General features: G+C 35.3%; 2 protein-coding genes across 2 annotated transcripts in view; one reads left to right on the top strand and one right to left on the bottom strand.

The window, feature by feature from the left end:
• LOC100368869 (tubulin--tyrosine ligase-like protein 12) overlaps positions 1–8,140 on the top strand; it is a 47,767-nt gene extending 39,627 nt beyond the window's left edge. The window contains exons 8-12 of the mRNA XM_085506465.1: positions 171–285; positions 1,200–1,351; positions 2,415–2,496; positions 4,092–4,299; positions 7,743–8,140. Of these exons, the coding sequence (XP_085362591.1) occupies positions 171–285; positions 1,200–1,351; positions 2,415–2,496; positions 4,092–4,299; positions 7,743–7,894 (709 nt within the window). The 3' untranslated portion in view covers positions 7,895–8,140. The remainder of the gene's footprint in view (positions 1–170; positions 286–1,199; positions 1,352–2,414; positions 2,497–4,091; positions 4,300–7,742) is intronic.
• Positions 8,141–11,247: 3,107 nt separating this feature from the next.
• On the bottom strand, positions 11,248–16,627 carry LOC144363768 (uncharacterized). Its single transcript, XM_078014247.2, has 2 exons — positions 16,276–16,627; positions 11,248–14,579 (listed from the first exon to the last, which is right to left on the bottom strand). The coding sequence occupies exons 1-2, from the start codon at positions 16,520–16,522 to the stop codon at positions 13,585–13,587; spliced, it is 1,242 nt and encodes a 413-aa protein (XP_077870373.2). The 5' UTR covers positions 16,523–16,627; the 3' UTR covers positions 11,248–13,584.
• Positions 16,628–19,667: the final 3,040 nt, after the last annotated feature.

Genomic DNA, 19,667 nt, shown 5'->3' with positions numbered 1-19,667 from the left:
GTCACTTTCAGTGGTGGCTACCTTGATTAAACGATTGTAGTTCCACAAGCCATATCTCGAACTTCGTTGATATTATGGATATCGCTGTGGTAGACATGTAATACCTCATACCCATAGTACAAACAGGGACTATGTCATTGACAGTGATTTGTTTGTTTGTTTTTTTACAGGGGAGAAGACAATGTATGGGTGTGTAAAGTTTGGAATCTTGCAAGAAGTTTAGATTCCCATGTTACTAATGATTTAAATTACATCATAAGATTAACAGAAACCAGTAAGCCAAAGGTAACTCTTTTCAACATCAGACTTTCTTACTCAAATTTGTCTACACTTTTTTTATTTTATTTAATATTTCTGGAAATTACCCCTATTTTTGAAGTCAAAAGACAAAATATATACATTATTCAATATTTCTGGAAATTACCCGTAATTTTGGAACCAAAAGATAAAATATGAGTCAATTTTCAGCTTTTACTCAAAAAATTGGCTATTTCTGTTCTATAATCTTCTGAAGAAAAGTATAGACTGTAAATAAGACTATTTTGTGAATTTGCGATGACTAGATGGAACTGGTGATGAAAAAGTTAATTACTAAATCCACTACTGCATATTAACTACTGGTAATTATTATGCAAAATTGGTTGTAAATTGGCAATCTTTTTCACTATTCAGGGGAGTCTTGACAATTAGCTTTTGACCGTTGTTTTTATCGATTATGATTAAACACCTAGATGTTTGCTCCCGAGAATACCAGTTTGATTTATTTTGCATTGAACACAACCATCATTAAAGCGCGTAGTCGTCGCACTGCGCATGTGCGAGATATATGGGACTCATATAAACAAAGATGGTGACTTTGACTGTTGCGCAAATCAATAAGTACGAACTGAGACGTTTCCAAGCTTTAATTAGATAATTTTCATGTTATTCGAAGGTATCAAGGAGTCATTGGTGTTAATCAGTGCAAGTCGCGCCCAGGTCAAACCTCATATATGTGATTTCCATTTGAAGAGCACATTGGAATGTGGAAAAATCAATGTTTATCAACACAAATGTCACATATGCGCATAATAATTTTTTAATAGAAATACATCCAACATGGTAGAAAACACTGAAACAAGAATAGTCCTACATTATATACAAATTCTCTTGGGGAAAGGCTGATGAACATTAATTACCGGTATGTCTTTATTCTATAGATTGCTTGTGAGTACATAACCAATCCTGTGTTGTTCCAACGGGATGGTATTGGTGGTGTCAAAATGGACATGTCTTATACCGTCTTTCTTGCATCTGTAAAACCTCTCAAGTTATTTGTGCATAAAAAGTTTTATCTGAGATTTGCTTACAGGTAAGATTATTTTAAATTCGAATCTCTTAATGATTCATTACATACACAGGTCGTTATTCCTTACATCTATAGCCCATAATTAATTACATCCCCAAGTCATTATTCATTACATTCAGCCAATGAGTCATCACATTCACAGCCAATGAGACATCACACTCACAAATCATTATTCATTATATCCACAGCCTATGATTTGTTACATTTACAGGTCATTATTCATTATATCCACAGCCCATGATTTGTTACATTTACAGGTCATTATTCATTATATCCACAGCCCATGATTTGTTACATTTACAGGTCATTATTCATTATATCCATAGCCCATGATTTGTTACATTTACAGGTCATTATTCATTATATCCACAGCCCATGATTTGTTACATTTACAGGTCATTATTCATTATATCCACAGCCCATGATTTGTTACATTTACAGGTCATTATTCATTATATCCACAGCCCATGATTTGTTACATTTACAGGTCATTATTCATTATATCCACAGCCCATGATTTGTTACATTTACAGGTCATTATTCATTATATCCACAGCCCATGATTCGTTACATTTACAGGTCATTATTCATTATATCCACAGCCCATGACTTGTTACATTTACAGGTCATTATTCATTGCATCCACAGTCCATGATTCGTTACATTTACAGGTCATTATTCAGTATATCCACAGCCCATGACTTGTTACATTTACAGGTCATTATTTATTATATCCACAGCCCATGATTTGTTACATTTACAGGTCATTATTCATTATATCCACAGCCCATGATTCGTTACATTTACAGGTCATTATTCATTATATCCACAGCCCATGACTTGTTACATTTACAGGTCATTATTCATTGCATCCATAGCTCATAATTAATGATTAATGTGCAAATTTATGAGTATATTTTATGTATATTCAATTTTAACAGTAGAATGTATTGTTCCATCCTAGTAAATATCCATGCCACATCAAATACACTAAACACTGAGTACTCCATTCTAGAAATCATGTTTGTATTCATCATGTTTCACTATTCACTATTTCCGTTATCAGGCCATTTTCATTGGATAGATTTGATGATTATGGTAAACACTTTACAGTTATGAATTACATGGATTATTCCAAACTTTTAAAGGTCAGTTACCAAATATGTTTATCCTTTTCACCACCAGACTTGCTTGCCCAAATTTGTTTGCACTTTTTACTTATATTCTTCACTATTTCTAGAAATGAACTCTGAATTTGGGAGCCAATTTGGCTATTTTTGTCCTATTCTCAAGAAAAGTGCAGATGATAAAGTATTTTTTGAATTTGTGACAAAAAGAAGGAACTGGTGTTGAAAAGGTTATACATATGGTTATCATGTTTGTAATGCAATATGGAGGTTGTTTGGGTTTGATCTCCTCTGCTAAATACTCAGTTTTTATTATAAAGTACAGTCTGATTGGACAACCATGCATATACTATTATATTTGGGAGAATAGCATCCTATCAGATGTGGACTTTTCTTTTCTCTGTGCTGTTTCTGTCCTGATTGCACATCTGGATCCATATACTGTAAAATACTATACTTTAGCTGGAGTTAATTTTCGCTGAAAGAACTTCTTGTGTGTTTTCTATGGAATTTATTTTCACTGTTTTTTGAAATGTAAAATATAGAAAATAAAATGTAAATGAAAAATATAGAAAAAAAGGTATATTCACGGGTTTGAAAATTAATTCCAATCAAAAATAAAGTATTTTACAGTAACAAAGAGTACTGAATGGGAAGATTATTTCTCTCATATATGCTCCTTGTAAGATCCGTGTCTTCTAGATTTTTTATTGGGATTTTTGCAGTGATAAATAATTAACAATTAAATACAGTCAAACCTGTTTTAGCAGCCACCCTCAGAGAACGGTCACCTGCCTATAGCGATCGTGACCGAAAAGTCCCTACGAAATTTACATGTAAAGTACATGTACAATTTCAAACTGAATATTTGTAAACAGTGTTTGAATACTGTATACAGAAGTGTGGTAGTATGTGTCAAATGGGGTTGCGAGATCTGTTTTAATGCCTAATAGTTATATTCATGAATAAATTAGTGAACCTGTCTGTAAAGGCCAAAATCCCAAAGTCCCCTGGGTGGCCACTATAGACAGGTTTGACTACTTATTGCACTGAATTAAAGCACACTGCAATGGTTGTAACTCCTGTACGTGTATGTATTGAGGTAATATTGCACCTGACGATATATCAGTCATATACATGAAAAATGCTATGCAGATCTCGAAACTGCATTATGTATCGCAACTTTTATTTTTACAGTATTTGTTTCTAATTTGAAACTGCAACACTAAAGATTAAAGTTGAATTCCCACTGATTATTGTGATCCCTATGAAAAGTGATAAAATCAGTTGTTTTGATAACAAATTCTGAAATATTGTAATACTGAAGCTAGCCTGCACTAAAAGTTGTGGTGTTTTATAATCATCAAGCCAAACACACTTTTTATTGTTACAATCACTCAATGCCACATCATTTTAGGCAAACTTCTAAATTCAATTTAAGAATCTGTTTGATAAGTTTTCACATAAACTGTACAGAGATCAGGGAGATGTTTTTCAAAGATCATACGAAGTGGGAAATATGCAATCCCAGCATATGTCTGTTTATACTTGTTATTATTAAAGAGTAAAATTATTTATTATGAAGATAAATAAATTATTGTTATTATATTTTACAGGTCCATTTTCATGAATTTATTGATTTATTCGAAGAGCAGTACCCTGACTATAAATGGTGTGATATTGAAACAAATATCCATCGTGCAATAAAAGAGTTATTTCAAGCAGTGACCACAGAACCCGCACCAAAAGGACTTGTACATTGTCCACCATCGAGGGCGCTCTACTCTATTGACTTCATGTTGAAATGGGAATGTGATGAGAAAGGTGATTTATATTTTCTGTCGTCTCTCTCTTGATAGTAATGAAATTTACTTCCAGTCTGTTTTCATTGCAATACCAATACTTAGAAGATGTTGGTAGTACTACATGTATGTAGTATTCCAATTGGAAATGGTGTTCTTGACCTATCAAGTCAAGAGAGAACATGGCAGATGTTCTAAACAAACATGGCGAATTTCAGCACATTTGTATGTGTATTTGTGAGTGTTCTAAAAATAGGATTTCACAATAAAACCAAATACTGTGAAATACTTTATTTCAGCTGGTATTAATTTTCTGTTTTCACTGATATTAATAGTTGAATGTAAAATATAGGAAAAAAAGTATATTCGCTGGATTTTATTTTCACGGAATCATCCTTTCAGCAAAAATAAATTCCAAGGGAAAATAAAATATTCTACAGTATATTACTTTTTTTTATATCAAACCATGACTGAATATAAGCAATGCCTGTAGAACCTTGGTGAAATGACTATGGTAGTAGGTCGGGGTCCATAGCACCAAGAGCCAAATGATTTCCAAGACTTTTCCCGACCTTTTCCCAAACTTTCTTGCATTTTTTCAAGACATTTTGACCCTTAATTTAGGCCAATATCATCACCAAAGCTCATCAAAGTTCTGAGGATATGCAGAAAACAGGCCTTTCTAAAATGAATTAATAACTATGAAGAAATTTAAGGATGCTGTACACGTTTTTGGTATTGATTTTCTAAACTGATATTTTCATATAAAATATTTACTGTACAACGCAAAGCTATATATTGATGGAAAGCTTATTTCACACTGGATATGAAATTGACAAGATAGTGTGTGTATGGACGTGTATAGTCACGTGATCTCCGTGTAAACACAGAAAGCCATTTTCGGTAAAAAAATAATTGAACCAATGAATAAACAAATTTAGTGGAACATTGGCAACAAAACAGTTTTTCAGACGACGCTCACCACCATTCCGTGTTAATTGAGATATATATCTACATGATAGTTGGAGAAGAAATAATAATTTAGCTATCTTGAAAAAAACAATGCGATCTGGTTCTTTCCGGTATTCAGAAATTACAATGTAATTTCGAAACAAATAGGAAAACAGAAAAATCACAGCGCGGCTTGAGAGGGAACATATCGAAGAGTGTCTGTGCGAAAAATTAGTATAATGCGTCCACTAAAACTCGAGATCAAAGGCCTGCAGTTGCCGTGAATCGCTGTTTTGTTTAACCGAGAAAATGGCAAAAACAACTTAGCAGCAACGTATCGTCGGCTAACTCATAATCCGTTTGTCCCATGGATCAAAACAAACTCATAATGAATAGTCATGGTATCTGTCTGTCATAATCACGCAGATGTGTGGATATGCGTGGTCGCAATTGGTTATAAAGTACAAAATTATGCTCCCGATTCCAATAGGAAACACTGTTTCATGGCGTGACAAAGCCGCGCCAATTTTCAGTTTGTTTGCATCGTTATTATTTTGTTGATTTGTAAAATAACCTGTTCGCCATAAATCATGTTTTCCGTTTTTTAGTTCCAAAAACTGTTGTGACAAAATTAGTGTGATGATTCTTTTTCCATCTTCAATGCGTAATACATAGTACCGGAACAACTGCTGGCGGGGACTACTGCCGGTATCTTACATTCAGTTCACTTTCTATATCATGTATAACAAATCTAACTTCATTGAATCCGTCAAATTATTTATTGAGAATGTGAAGATTAAGAAAAATAGAACAGGTAAAACAAGGATGCTCACACACGCTTTTACAGCTGCTTGTCTTGTGCTTTACGTGTAGCCATGGTGTAGCCAAGTCCGGGCCCAAGTGTTTCACTTCCGACTCATTGTGGTCGGAGTCCACGACACGTAATTTGGTCACGAAAACTAAGTCTGCCATGTGCTCAAATGTTCTACCTACTGTTTATACCTCCATGGTCTGATCAATTAAATCGTGGAAGGTACCTTCCATGATTAAATTTTCATAATAATCGCTTTACATACTGTCGACGTTCTTCTCCAAATTTCCTTGCATTCGTTTTCTTTCGTCACTGTCATAGTCGACCCCAAGACGGTTTCATAGTCGACTGCTTGAAGAGCGAGAAATTCAACGAAATTAAATTTGTGGACGATCGTAAATGGAATGCGTGTAACTTGTACCTCGGACTACTAATACTTGTATTACTAGTCTGAGCTTGTACTGAATGCAAGAGACTGTTTATATTTGCTATGGGTGGTGACTATTATGCAAATTATCTGTCTATTATGTCTTTGGCTGATTAATTAAAACATAGCTTTCAAAACAATGACATGTGCTTTTGTTTTTAATTAACAAAAATTGATTTTTACACCCTATAAAAACATCCAATTCACTTTTTTTCCTACTGAGTGTTTGCTCCTTGTAGTCCAGCATTGAAAAATACAAAAAAGTAGAATTTTGGGTTTCAAAGCAAAAAAAGGTGTACAGCATCCTTAAAGACTTTTGAAAGATTTTTTTATTGTTCCTGTAATTTATAGCCAACTCAAAGACTTTCCAGACCTCAACAAATCGAAAGACTTTCATAGGATTTTCCCAATGCTATGGACCCTGTAGGTGATCGTTTGCGTGATGTTTACATTCTTCCATTTTGGCAAACACCATGTACTGGCAGTTCAATATCTTTTGTTTTCGTAAGCCTAAATTAATCAAAACATTAGTCAAAGTAGACAAAGCTGAGGTGGACAAGTAGCACAATATTGAGATCGTTTGAAATTTTAGAAGCCAAAATAATTAGGTAGTCAAATTTTAGAGTAGGTGTAATTTACGTGTTTTAAAACATGTGCTATGGTACTTCACATGACTTCAAACTAAATTTTGTCTACAATACAACTTTAGATCACATGTAATCATTGTCCAGACAAGTGTTATGTGGCATTATGTGTGCTGATAAAAATAATAACATTTTAGAAATATTTATGGTGCACAATCGCTTTCCATGTGACGAAAAATCATTATACTCTCAAACTTGTCTATAGCGACCAGCCAAAGTACTTAATTGATATGGTCTGAGGTGGTCTTTATATGGAGGTTGGATTTTGTTTATGGATCGCTAATCTATACATTTGACTTTAATATTTGCCCAGAAATCATTGAGATATGGTACTGTTACAAAAACGCATTAAGTTGACTAGATCCAAATCACATGTTTGACTTTGAGAAATTGAAGAGATTGGCTTTATACACAGGTTGCTCGTACATGTATGTTATGCCTTGGAACTGCCTGAAAGTGATCACTATACGCAGGTGGTCTTTATATACAGGTTGCTCATAGGTTATGCCATTGGGACTGCTTAAAAGTGGTCACTGTATGCAGGTGTTTTTTATATAGAGGTGTTCACTAAAAAAGGTTTGACTGTAACTGATTGTCATTTAATTATTTGTTTATTTTTATTATCTTTTCAGGTGACAAGTACATGCAACCAGTGTTGCTGGAAACCAACTTTTGTCCTGACATGACCAGAGCCTGTCATTATTATCCAACCGTCATTGATGATGCATTCAGTGCTTTATTCCTAGACGACATCACTGATAGGCCAGTTATCAGGCTTATTTAAATCTGATCTTTGACATCAACCTTCATTTAGTATGGTTGAAATCTATATCCTGACAAAATATTCTATTAAATTCTATAGTTCTCCAAGTCTGTTAAAATTTACAGACTTCTATAAAAATCAACTTATGTCCAGCCTGTCATTATCCAACGGCCATTGACGATGCATTCATTGCTTTGTTCCTAGATGACATCACTGATAGGCCAGTTATCAAACTTATTTAAATTATACCTTTGACATCAACCTTCATTTCAAGTATGGTTTAAATGTATAGTTTATTTTTTATAAGTTTTGTTTGTATTTTGCATTTCTCATGCAGTAATGGAAACATTCCTAACAATATGCACAGTTTACTTGGTTGAAGCAGATTTACAATATGACGATGCATCACTGACACACATAATTTTTTTATGGCACAACTAGTTATGCTCATTCCCTGGCCTACCAATGACACAACTTGTTATGCTCATTTCCTGGTCTACCAATGACACAACTTGTTATGCTCATTTCCTGGCCTACCAATGACACAACTTGTTATGCTCATTTCCTGGTCTACCAATGACACAACTTGTTATGCTCATTTCCTGGCCTACCAATGACACAACTTGTTATGCTCATTCCCTGGCCTACCAATGACACAACTTGTTATGCTCATTTCCTGGTCTACCAATGACACAACTTGTTATGCTCATTTCCTGGCCTACCAATGACACAACTTGTTATGCTCATTTCCTGGCCTACCAATGACACAACTAGTTATGCTCGTTCCCTGGCCTACCAATGACACAACTATAGTTATGCTCATTTCCTGGCTTATCAATGACACAATTTGTTATGCTCATTTCCTGGCCTACCAATGACACAACTAGTTATGCTCGTTCCCTGGCTTACCAATGACACAATTAGTTATGCTCGTTCCCTGGCCTACCAATGACACAACTAGTTATGCTCATTTCCTGGTCTACCAATGACACAACTAGATATGCTCGTTCCCTGGCCTACCAATGACACAACTAGTTATGTTCATTCCCTGGCCTACCAATGACACAACTAGTTATGCTCGTTCCCTGGCCTACCAATGACACAACTATAGTTAAGCTCATTTCCTGGCCTACCAATGACACAACTATAGTTATGCTCATTTCCTGGTCTACCAATGACACAACTAGTTATGCTCGTTCCCTGGCCTACCAATGACACAACTAGTTATGCTCTTTCCCTGGCATACCAATGACACAACTAGTTATGTTCATTCCCTGGCCTACCAATGACAACTTATTATGCTCATTCCCTGGCCTACCAATGACACAACTATAGTTATGTTCATTTCCTTGCCTACAAATGACACAACTATAGTTATGCTCATTCCCTGGCCTACCAATGACATAACTAGTTAACTGATCAACTGAAAATTATACATTGATAAAGGAATCTTCAAAAACATCTAACTACAGTTATGTAAATTTGTAATATGAAATTCTTATTTTGTAAACAAAAATAAGTGTGAAAATGAAGGAAATCGGGGCTGGTGTCACAATAGTTTGCACATTCAGAATTTACCTGCATTCACCATTTACCACCAGGCAGTCTATAGTGTTAGCTGTCATTGTGCTATACTTGTTTACAGAGAATTACTGTAAGTATAGATGTTTAAGTCACAACGAAATTAACTTTAAAATGTTATTAATATTCATATGAATACAACTTTTTTATGTTTATCTGTGATTCTGTTGTAGGTTAGAAACTTCGGGTTTGGGGGTTAGATTCTGGAAAATTAAAAAAAATAGTAGGTTGATGGGACAAGGGCTTGTAAAAATGTTTAAAGCAGGAGGGTGGTCACCTGCACACACGCGGGAATTGAGTCCCAAGCGATGATAAAACACGCTAATAATGCAAAGGCTCATGTTTGTAAATTCTGACGCAGGTGACAACTCCACCACTTTAAGTGGTATTTAAGAAATAAGTTTAATTTATCTAGCAATCTGTGTAAATAAAATACAGCTTAATATTAAGCTCTATAAGCAGTGTAGAGATTTGTTTAAACACAATTTATATAAACTGAATCTTTTAGAGACCAACATTTTGTCTACTGTAAAATACTTTATTTTCACTATTATTGAAATAAAGTATTTTACAGTTACTGCCATTTTTGGAGAAAGCATATACAAGTTACATTTGCTGAACATGGAAAGCTTTATTTTTGTATTTACCTGCTATATAATAGTGTATAAAAAATTATGGAAAGTGAATGCAAGTAGTATATACAAAAATCCACAGTCAGCTGGTGCACACGTGATAATAAAATAAATACGATATTTACTATATGGGGGCCGCCATCTTGAATGACACATAAAACTAAATAAGAGACAAGTTGTGAAACTCGTTTTTCAGATTCCTACAAATCAGGACAAAAATACCAACCTTTCACAAAAATACGGTTCGTTGGGGTTATATTAAGCCAACCGATAACAAAATTCGGCCTAATTCGTAGTTTTTGTGTGGAAAAATCCCTTGCATACGAACACCTAATTACGCGAAGAACCTAGAACACTTTCCTGGGGGTATTTAAAACTAAAAATTGGCATTCCAGCTCAGCAGCCAATCAGCGGCGGCCTAACGCTTAGATGACAATTTTGGTTTCAAATACCCCGGGCTTAGTGTTCTGGGTTCTTCGCGTAATTAGGTGTTCGTATGCAAGGGATTTTCCCACACAAAAACGACGAATTAGGCCGAATTTTGTTATCGGTTGGCTTAATATAACCCCAACAAACCGTATTTTTGTGAAAGATTGGTATTTTTGTCCTGATTTGTAGGAATCTGAAAAACATGTTTCACAACTTGTCTCTTATTTAGTTTTATGCGTCATTCAAGATGGCGGCCCCCATATAGTAAATATCGTATTTATTTTATTATCACGTGTGCGCCAGCTGACTGAAACAATCTTACACTAAGGCTGTGAGCATGGAATTGTGGGAAGGTGACAGTCTGAGTGTTACTTAAAGTGCGGTGGTAGTCGTTGCGCTGAGCATGTGCGACTTGCACTGATTACGTATGGTGACTCCTTCGATACCTTCCAATCACATGAAAATTGCCTAAGCTTGGAAACTTCTCAGTTCATACTCGTTGATCTGCGCAACAGTCAAAGTCGCCATCTTTGTTTATAGGAGACCCATATATCTCGCACATGCGCAGCACAACAACTACCGCTCTAGATAGTTTTTGTTCAGCATAATTTGTTCCAGTTAACGTTCTTGTTCTTGTTCTAATAATGCAAGTTTACTATAAAAGGATTGTTTTTTATTTATCGAAAACTAGTTAATAGACATTTATTAGAACAAGATTGTTCTGGCACGATCTAAGTTACTATTTAAAATTTTATTTTTTAACAGCAACATTGATTTAAACTAACAATTTCAAGATTGACGGGGATGCCCACTCAACTAAAGAAGCATGTAGTTACTGTGCAACATATACAACATCTACATGTCATTAGCCCAAAGCATCTATATACTGTAAAATACTTCATTTTAGCTGAAAAGACTTTTTGGGTGTTTTGTAGGGAATTTATTTTCACCGATTTTTGAAAAGTTATATGGGAAAATGGGTATATTCATGGAATTTTATTTATACTGAATCATCTTCAGCCAAAATAGCGAAAATTAATTCCAAGCGAAAATAAAGTATTTTACAGTACCTAATTTCCATGAAATGTTATCTGGTATTTGAGATATCGGTAGAAAAAACTGACATACAAGCTGCAAAGACTTCCATTGCATGCTTTGTACACAGGAATCAAAACCAAAATGGGAGAGGATTATTTTGAAATAGTTGAGGGTACATCTGTATCTAATCTTTGTTGCAAACTCATTTGGCCTGCATTGTGGTATATGTTTATAAACTTCAGGCCTCTTGAACAAGGTTGTGTAATAAATGCTAATAAGATGTAAATCATCCACAATGTCATAGGGATTAGCATTGGACTGAAACACAACACTGCCACCAAACAAAAATGAAAATAATATTCAGACACAAAATTGTTTCTGCAGGCCTTGTGGACCTGTTCATTTTTTTTTATGGAGGTCAATAATCTTAATACTATGAAAAATTAACACTACATTTAACAAAATTTGCATATACTGTACATGTTGGAAGGCTACAAACTATTGGCATGAAAATAAACGAATAGATATTGAATAGTGTCAGTAATTAATGTACGTCATTAATTAGAATGTTAACAAAAGTGTGAAATAAATGTACATACACTGATTTTTGGGCATAGGGGTACATAATATTCATAAAATGTCATTTTAGATTGCACAAGTCATATGATGATGTTACTGTCAGCTGCTCTTGACCAATTATATTGCTCAATAATATTTTAGAATTATACTATTTTGGGGGAGAAATTAGGGGTAAGGTTAGGTTTTTTTATACTTCAAGGGTTTTGGTTAAGTTTCGCTATGGTTCGAGGTTTGAAACATTGTTAAAATAATTATTTAACAGTGTAATATTCAAAGCGGTGACATAAACTGAACCACATTCAACTCTAAACAAAGATATTATTGGATTTTTTGTGCACGTTATAATTATTCCCAGTTCCTAAAAATGAAAACGAAGGACAGCGAGACTAAAAAATAAGGTGACGTCAGTTTTCCAGACTTAATTTTTGTTTCAGAAAATCAAACCAAGAACAACTAGGCAGTAAAAGGTGCCATTCCTTTAATAGGGGGCCAAGTATCTGTCCTGTTATCATTACATATAGTAATGTGGAAAAAGTTTGAAAACAAAAAGTTTGACAAGCATGTGACTAGACTTGCTAACTGTACATGTAATTACAGACATAGAGGGACAATATACTATACCCCTGATTACTAACTACATGTGTATATACACACGTAGAGAACACTGTAAATGTCTATATTTTCACATGGTTTTAAATTAGCTAATAAATATGTTCACAGTATGCCAGTTGGAAAAATGATTCTTGTACATTGTAGATTTTCCATTATTAAGTTATCATTCATTGCAAGCAAGCCAGAAATAACAAAAAAGTCCTATACTTCAAACCAGACATGGCATGTACATATAAAGTGCATGCACTTCTAAGAGTATGTAAATAATAATAATAAATAAACTAAATAATACGAAAACTTTTCCAGGGTAATATTTTGAAACCACAATTATCGTTCAACTGTAAGACAGTCCCTGATTGACTCCCTAATTGGATGATGACTTTGGTTACAAATACCCTGACTACAATTGCTAGTAATCTTTGTGTAATGAGGCATCATATAAATGAGAGGGATTTCCATTAAAAAATGCCAAATGTGGTTGAATTTTGTTGCAGTCAGTGCCGAAATGTGTTACACAAATCACGAGTTTTTAACTGTCCAACTTGGTACGATGGCTGAACATAAATGTACAGTTGTACCTCGTGGAAATGAGGTGTAGACCCTGAGGGAACACTGGTTGCAATGAACTTCTGTATGGCTGTACAGAAACATTAGAAAATCTTGATGATCAAAGTCCAATGGCTTGTACATTTTTGTATGTTCTAAACACTTTAACATGAGTAATCCCATTGTTGTTTATACAGTACAGTCCGATTGTAACTTAACTCTGATGGCATAGTTGACAATGTGTTAGTAAAGCTATAAATACCAGTACATATACGCATATTATAAAAATAGCAGTTACTGGAACTCGCATCTTCCTGTCGTTCTACTGCTGTCGGATTCATAACTCTCACTAGATCTTGTTGACATATTGTCGTCAACATCACCACCAATGTAGTAAACTGAAGATTCGTCTTCCTCAAAGTCATCTTCATACATGTCCTCGTAGTCATCAGAATCATCACTTCCAAAAATTAAACTGCTTGTATTTCCGAATTCTGACTCTGAATCCGATTCCCAATATTCTTCACTATCACTATCAGAATGGGGTTCCGGCCAGAATTTACAAACATTGGGATCTGCATCTGACTTCAGGACATCGTTGAGACCAGCCACACAAGGGAATTTCTGAATGTGTAGAAACCGACGACAGTATGGACAGCTGCTTCCCTGTGAAGTTGAATGATACCGATCCAGGCATGGGATACAGCCTAACAACTTATTACATGTTGCGCATACTTCGGCTGGAAGTGTAACAACACACTGACAAATGGAACAAGTAAAAAGTTCCTGCAGTTCACTTCTTGGAACAGCTTCCCCTTCAGTCTGAGTTTCTTTTGATATGGCAAAATCTTTTCCATAACTTCCCCTTGTTGCACGTGCTGCTGATCCCAGTGACAAGCCGTTATTTGCCATTCCATGCCCAGTCTGAATTTTCAGAACATCGTGCAGTCCACGAACCAGAGGCAGAGGTGTGATTTTCAGAGCTCGCCGACACGAAGGACATCGTTTCCGATGAGTTGCTCTTCTAGCACAGTTCTGGCAGTGAATGATTTTGCTGCAGCAAATGGCGACCTCTGCTGGTAGATGTCCCACAGCCTGGCATCCAATACAGGTGAGTAGTAATTGACATTCGGAGGTAGTAATCACATCTTCATCAGTTTGTGTGTTGCTTGAGGCTACCAACTTTTTTGTAATTTTCTTTTTATGTTTTCGGGTTTCACGTTTCAAAACCGTTTGTGTAGCACACTTTATGGGTTTAACAGGTGGGTGGCCGCTTTTACACAACTTATCTGAAAAAAATAAACATAGGAGTAAATTAATAATTGTAATACATTTAAATATGATTTAATTATGTCTTGAGCTTGTGTTAGCCTAAGGCACATACAATTTAAAAAACAATTAGTAGCCTGGACTTAAAATTAACAGTACGAGTAACCCAAAGCACACAGACTACACGCCCTGGGTACAGTTTTGTAGGTTAGCCTCCTTTCATTGATCATTTTGGAATAGCTAGATGTATCGACCAGCTTATTTCTTAGCTGTAAAGCTGGATGCCTCTTGAATCCTTCACAGTGTTGAATACCTGGGCTATACGAGAAGATGCCAACCTACAAGACTGTACTCAGGGATACACAGACTACCAACTCTTCTCCTATTCTCCAAAAATAAAAACATTTTTATATTCACTTTTTTTTCCTCTAAGTTTTTGGTATCCTACAGAAATTGAGCAATGTGACATTTATTTATTTGTGCTCACACTTGTTTGCATTCTAAGTGCCTAACCTACATTTACTTTGAGGACCTACACAATATAGCCATGGGACTACACAATATAGCCACGAGACTACCAATTATAGCCACGAGACTACCCAATATAGCCATGGGACTACACAATATAGCCATGGGACTGACTACACAATATAGCCATGGGACTACACAATATAGCCACGAGACTACACAATATAGCCATGGGACTACACAATATAGCCACGAGACTACACAATATAGCCATGGAGTACACAATATAGCCACGAGACTACACAATATAGCCATGGGACTACACAATATAGCCATGGGACTACCAAATATAGCCATGAGACTACACAATATAGCCACGAGACTACACAATATAGCCACGAGACTACACAATATAGCCACGAGACTACACAATATAGCCATGAGACTACACAATATAGCCACGAGACTACACAATATAGCCACGAGACTACACAATATAGCCATGAGACTACACAATATAGCCACGAGACTACACAATATAGCCATGGGACTACACAATATAGCCATGAGACTACACAATATAGCCATGAGACTACCTAATATAGCCATGAGACTACACAATATAGCCATGGGACTACACAATATAGCCATGAGACTACAAAATATAGCCACGAGACTACACAATATAGCCATGGGACTACCAAATATAGCCATGAGACTACACAATATAGCCATGGGACTACCAAATATAGCCATGAGACTACACAATATAGTTAGAGACTACCAAATATAGCCACGGGACTACCAAATATAGCCACGGGACTACCAAATATAGCCATGGGACTACTGGCCGAACGGCATCAGACCTAACTAACGCCTGACAGAATGGTGTATGTCTTGTCAGCAAGATCAATACTGCAAGTTGTGGGCAAAAATCACAGAATGTTTTTAGCAAGATGATAAACATTTGGCAGCACCTTATCACGCATTATGTCAACAAACAAACTCTGACATGAATGGTTAACTCTTTGATGCTGTCACTATCTGACGTTCCTGCAATTTGATTGGTACCGCCAAAAAATCGTCGGGGGAAGTGAAAAACTACTTTGTTCTGTCTGACGTGTCAGACCTCGTCAGGCTAGAAACGCAGCTACACGTACTTTCATAAATGTCTGTTTGATCATAATTTTAATTTGTTATTCAAAGAACGTCAACCAAACTACATGCGATTACAATTAATTACGTTACCTTGTTTTGTGTCTCTTTTCCCAGCCACTTTAGCAGTGCTCGGCGTTGACAATATTCCCCGCTGCCTTTTTGCTGGGACCGTGGGCAAAGGTGGCAGGTTCTCGCTCCCGTCACTATTATTTCCTTGATTTCGTTTTCTCTCTGCTAACTTTCTTCTGGCCTGTAGTCTAGTTTTTAACGGACTAAGAGGTAGGCTGGACAACTCTATTCCAGAAAATCTCGTCCTGGATGCACCTTTCCGTGGCATCTTGACAAGGCGGAAAAGCTTTTCGCAAACGACAAAACGCAGTTTCGAGGAAGTTAAAAATGGCGGGTGTGTATGAACTTTGACCACTACTCACCTTTGGTATATTGAGGGCGCTTTGTCGCAGAGCTCACGCGTATTTGAGGTGGCGGTTTGGTTGTGGGCTCAAGCCTGATATGGGAGGGGGCAAGGGGTAGCTGGTACAGGTTACAGGAAATAAAAAAGGGCATTTTACGTTTATTTTTATGAAAAATCCAATTATAGTAAAAAATAGTTTTTTTTACAATTTACAGATAAAGCAAATTCCTAATTACATTTTTATAATATATTTGATAAATTGCGTTTTAGAATAAAAATTTAAAAATGCATACGAATTACGATATTTGATGTACAAATTACGGACGAATAAAATAGCTGATAACATTTTACACTTTTCCCATGTCTACGAATTTACGTTTTTTTTAATTTATTTAAATTCCAAAATTACGAAAATAAACTTGATTACAGCTTACGAAAATACCCCCCTGCCGACCCTCTCTGGTACGTGGTGCATTGACACACTGCCACGGAAAATGTCAATAATGTGTTCACATTCATATTGCAATAATTGGGTTGTTTTATATGCTACACATGACGCTTTTGTACACTGGTCTTTTGTACAGCCGAAACTTCGTTAATTTTGTTTTTTTTCCACTTCCGGAAAAAATTCAATATACAATATAATTTTTACATCTGTCACCGTAACGCCATAATTAACAACGTGCCGTAATTTTTTTCGGTATTTTACGAGGTATTTTCATCCTAACATATTAGGAAATGCGAATTCCAAATATGGAATGATACGCACGTAAGAGTCCTCTAATAATAATAACAAACATGGCTGCCTCCAGGGTTTGACCGGACTCCATAGAAAGAAGTCTATGGACTAGTAGATTTTCGTCTTAGTTTCTAGACGACCATCGCCCGTTCGCACTGATTCATATTTGAAGTTTGAGTGAGTGTACAATCGGACATAAAACTGCAGTGCAGCGGAAACAAGGTTAAGGTTACAGGAGGCAATTCATATGATTGGGGTTCCACGAGACAATTCTTATGAACGAATTCCTCGGCGTTCAGCACGCCCTCTTGCGGCGACTGCTAACTACGCCGTCCCTTTTTTGACTCCCGTGTGCGAAGCACAAAAGGGAGTCTTTGCAGTTACCCTGTCTGTATGTCTGTCTGTATGTATGTATGTATGTATGTCACTTTTTTTGTTCCACCGTTATCTCAAGAACCACTAATCAAATTTTGGTGAAACTTGGTAAATAGATACTCTGGGATAATGCGCAGAGTTGATTAGGTTGATTACCTAATTTGCATGATAATTAGCTGATTTTTAGCTGTTTCAAGACTTTTCCACTGATATCTGAAGAACCATTAATTGGATTTTGATGAAATTTGGCACATGGATGCTCTGAACTAGTGCGCAGGTTTGATTAGTTTTGGGTAAAAATCTATGAATATTAATTACCTAATTTGCATGATAATTAACTGATTTTAAGCTGTTCCACTGATTTTTGAAGAACCACTCATTGGATTTCAATGAAACTTGGCACATGGATGCTCTGAACTAATGCGCAGATTTGATTACTTTTGGGTAAAAATCTGTTAATATTATTAATTACCTAATTTACATAATGATTAATCAATTTTCGGTTTTTCCACTGATATCTCAAGTACTAATCATAACATTTCAATAAAACTTGGTACATAGGTGTCATATGACACTGCACAGACCTGATAGTTTTTAGGGTAATATCAGTACATATTAAGTACCTAATTTGCATAATTAATTAATTTTCAGCTTTTGATATTTCGAGTAGTAATGATCACGTTTCAATGAAACTTGGTACATAGTTACTTGAGGACTGTGCAGAGACCTAATTAGTTTTTGGGTAAAATATTTGTGCATATTAATTACCTTATTAGCATAATTAGTTAATTTTCAGCTTTTCACCTGATATCTCAAGTGCTAATCATCACATTTCAATGAGACTTGCGACATTTTTTCTAGGACTATGCAGAGACCTGATTAATTTTGGGATAAATAATTGTGCCTATTAATTACCTAATTTGCATAATTAGTTAATTTTTTGCTGTTCTATGGCTGTTGCACTGATGTCTAAAAACCACTCATTGGATTTCAATGAAACTTTTAAAGAGTACCCATCACATTTCAATGAACCTCAGACCATGCACCATATTAGTTTTTGGTAAATATTTATGCTTCTTAATCACCTAACATAATTAATTAATTAATACTGATATCTCAAGTATTGATCATCGCATTTGAATAAAACTTGATACATAAATGCTCTAGGACAATAGACAGCCTGATTAATTTTAGGTTAAAATCTGTTCATATTAATTCTCTAATTAGCATAATAATTAATAATTATTATATAAATATAATTATTTTTTTGGTTCTAATCACATTTCAATGAAACTTGGTACATTGTGCAGACCTTTAGTTTTACACTTAAATCTGTTCATATTAGTTACCTTATTTGCATAATTAGTTTTCAGCTATTCCATCAATATCTCAAGTATAAGTAATTTTGAATTAATTTTTATGTGTCTCCAAAACTCTCAGCACACAGTTCTTTCTAAGCTTTCTTTGATTTGTTCATGGATCCAGCGGTAAATTAACTCGCGAGAATGAACATATTGACTATATTAGGTGTTTACACTTCTGAAAACTGATTGGCTGGAGAAATTTCGTGTTTTCTGAAAAAAAGTTTATCATACATTCATTCATTCCAAATTTTATTTATTTATTTCATCATCTCACCATCGACATTTTTTTCTCTCCTTACATTCTCTGAACAAGACTGAAGTAAAATGGCGGAGTATATGGCGTACTGGGACAAAAAATCACGTTACCCCCCCTCCTCCCCGTTATAAATCGGCATAAATCAAATCAAAGTTATGCAAATCATCTGCTTACTTAATCACCACAACAAATTCGTATCGTGGGAGATGATATTATAAACCACAATAAATGCATCCAATAATTTCATCATTTGTTGAAAATTATCCCATATATGATATTATAACTAATATCATAATGATTGATTGAATCCTAGTTCGTAATCCACAATCATGAATA

The sequence above is a fragment of the Saccoglossus kowalevskii genome, chromosome 12 (genome assembly GCF_978046115.1).
Source record: "Saccoglossus kowalevskii chromosome 12, keSacKowa6.1, whole genome shotgun sequence".
Lineage (NCBI taxonomy): Eukaryota > Metazoa > Hemichordata > Enteropneusta > Harrimaniidae > Saccoglossus > Saccoglossus kowalevskii.
The sequence above is the reverse complement of the archived record's forward strand: the minus strand, read 5'-3'. Positions and strand labels throughout refer to the sequence as shown.

Bases quoted from the DNA above. Each gene is read 5' to 3' on its own strand.
- LOC144363768 (XM_078014247.2), bottom strand. From the start codon at position 16,522: ATGCCACGGAAAGGTGCATCCAGGACGAGATTTTCTGGAATAGAGTTG. The intron at 14,580-16,275 runs GTAACGTAATTA...TATTTTTTTCAG, and splicing joins GAAAAGAGACACAAAACAAG to ATAAGTTGTGTAAAAGCGGC.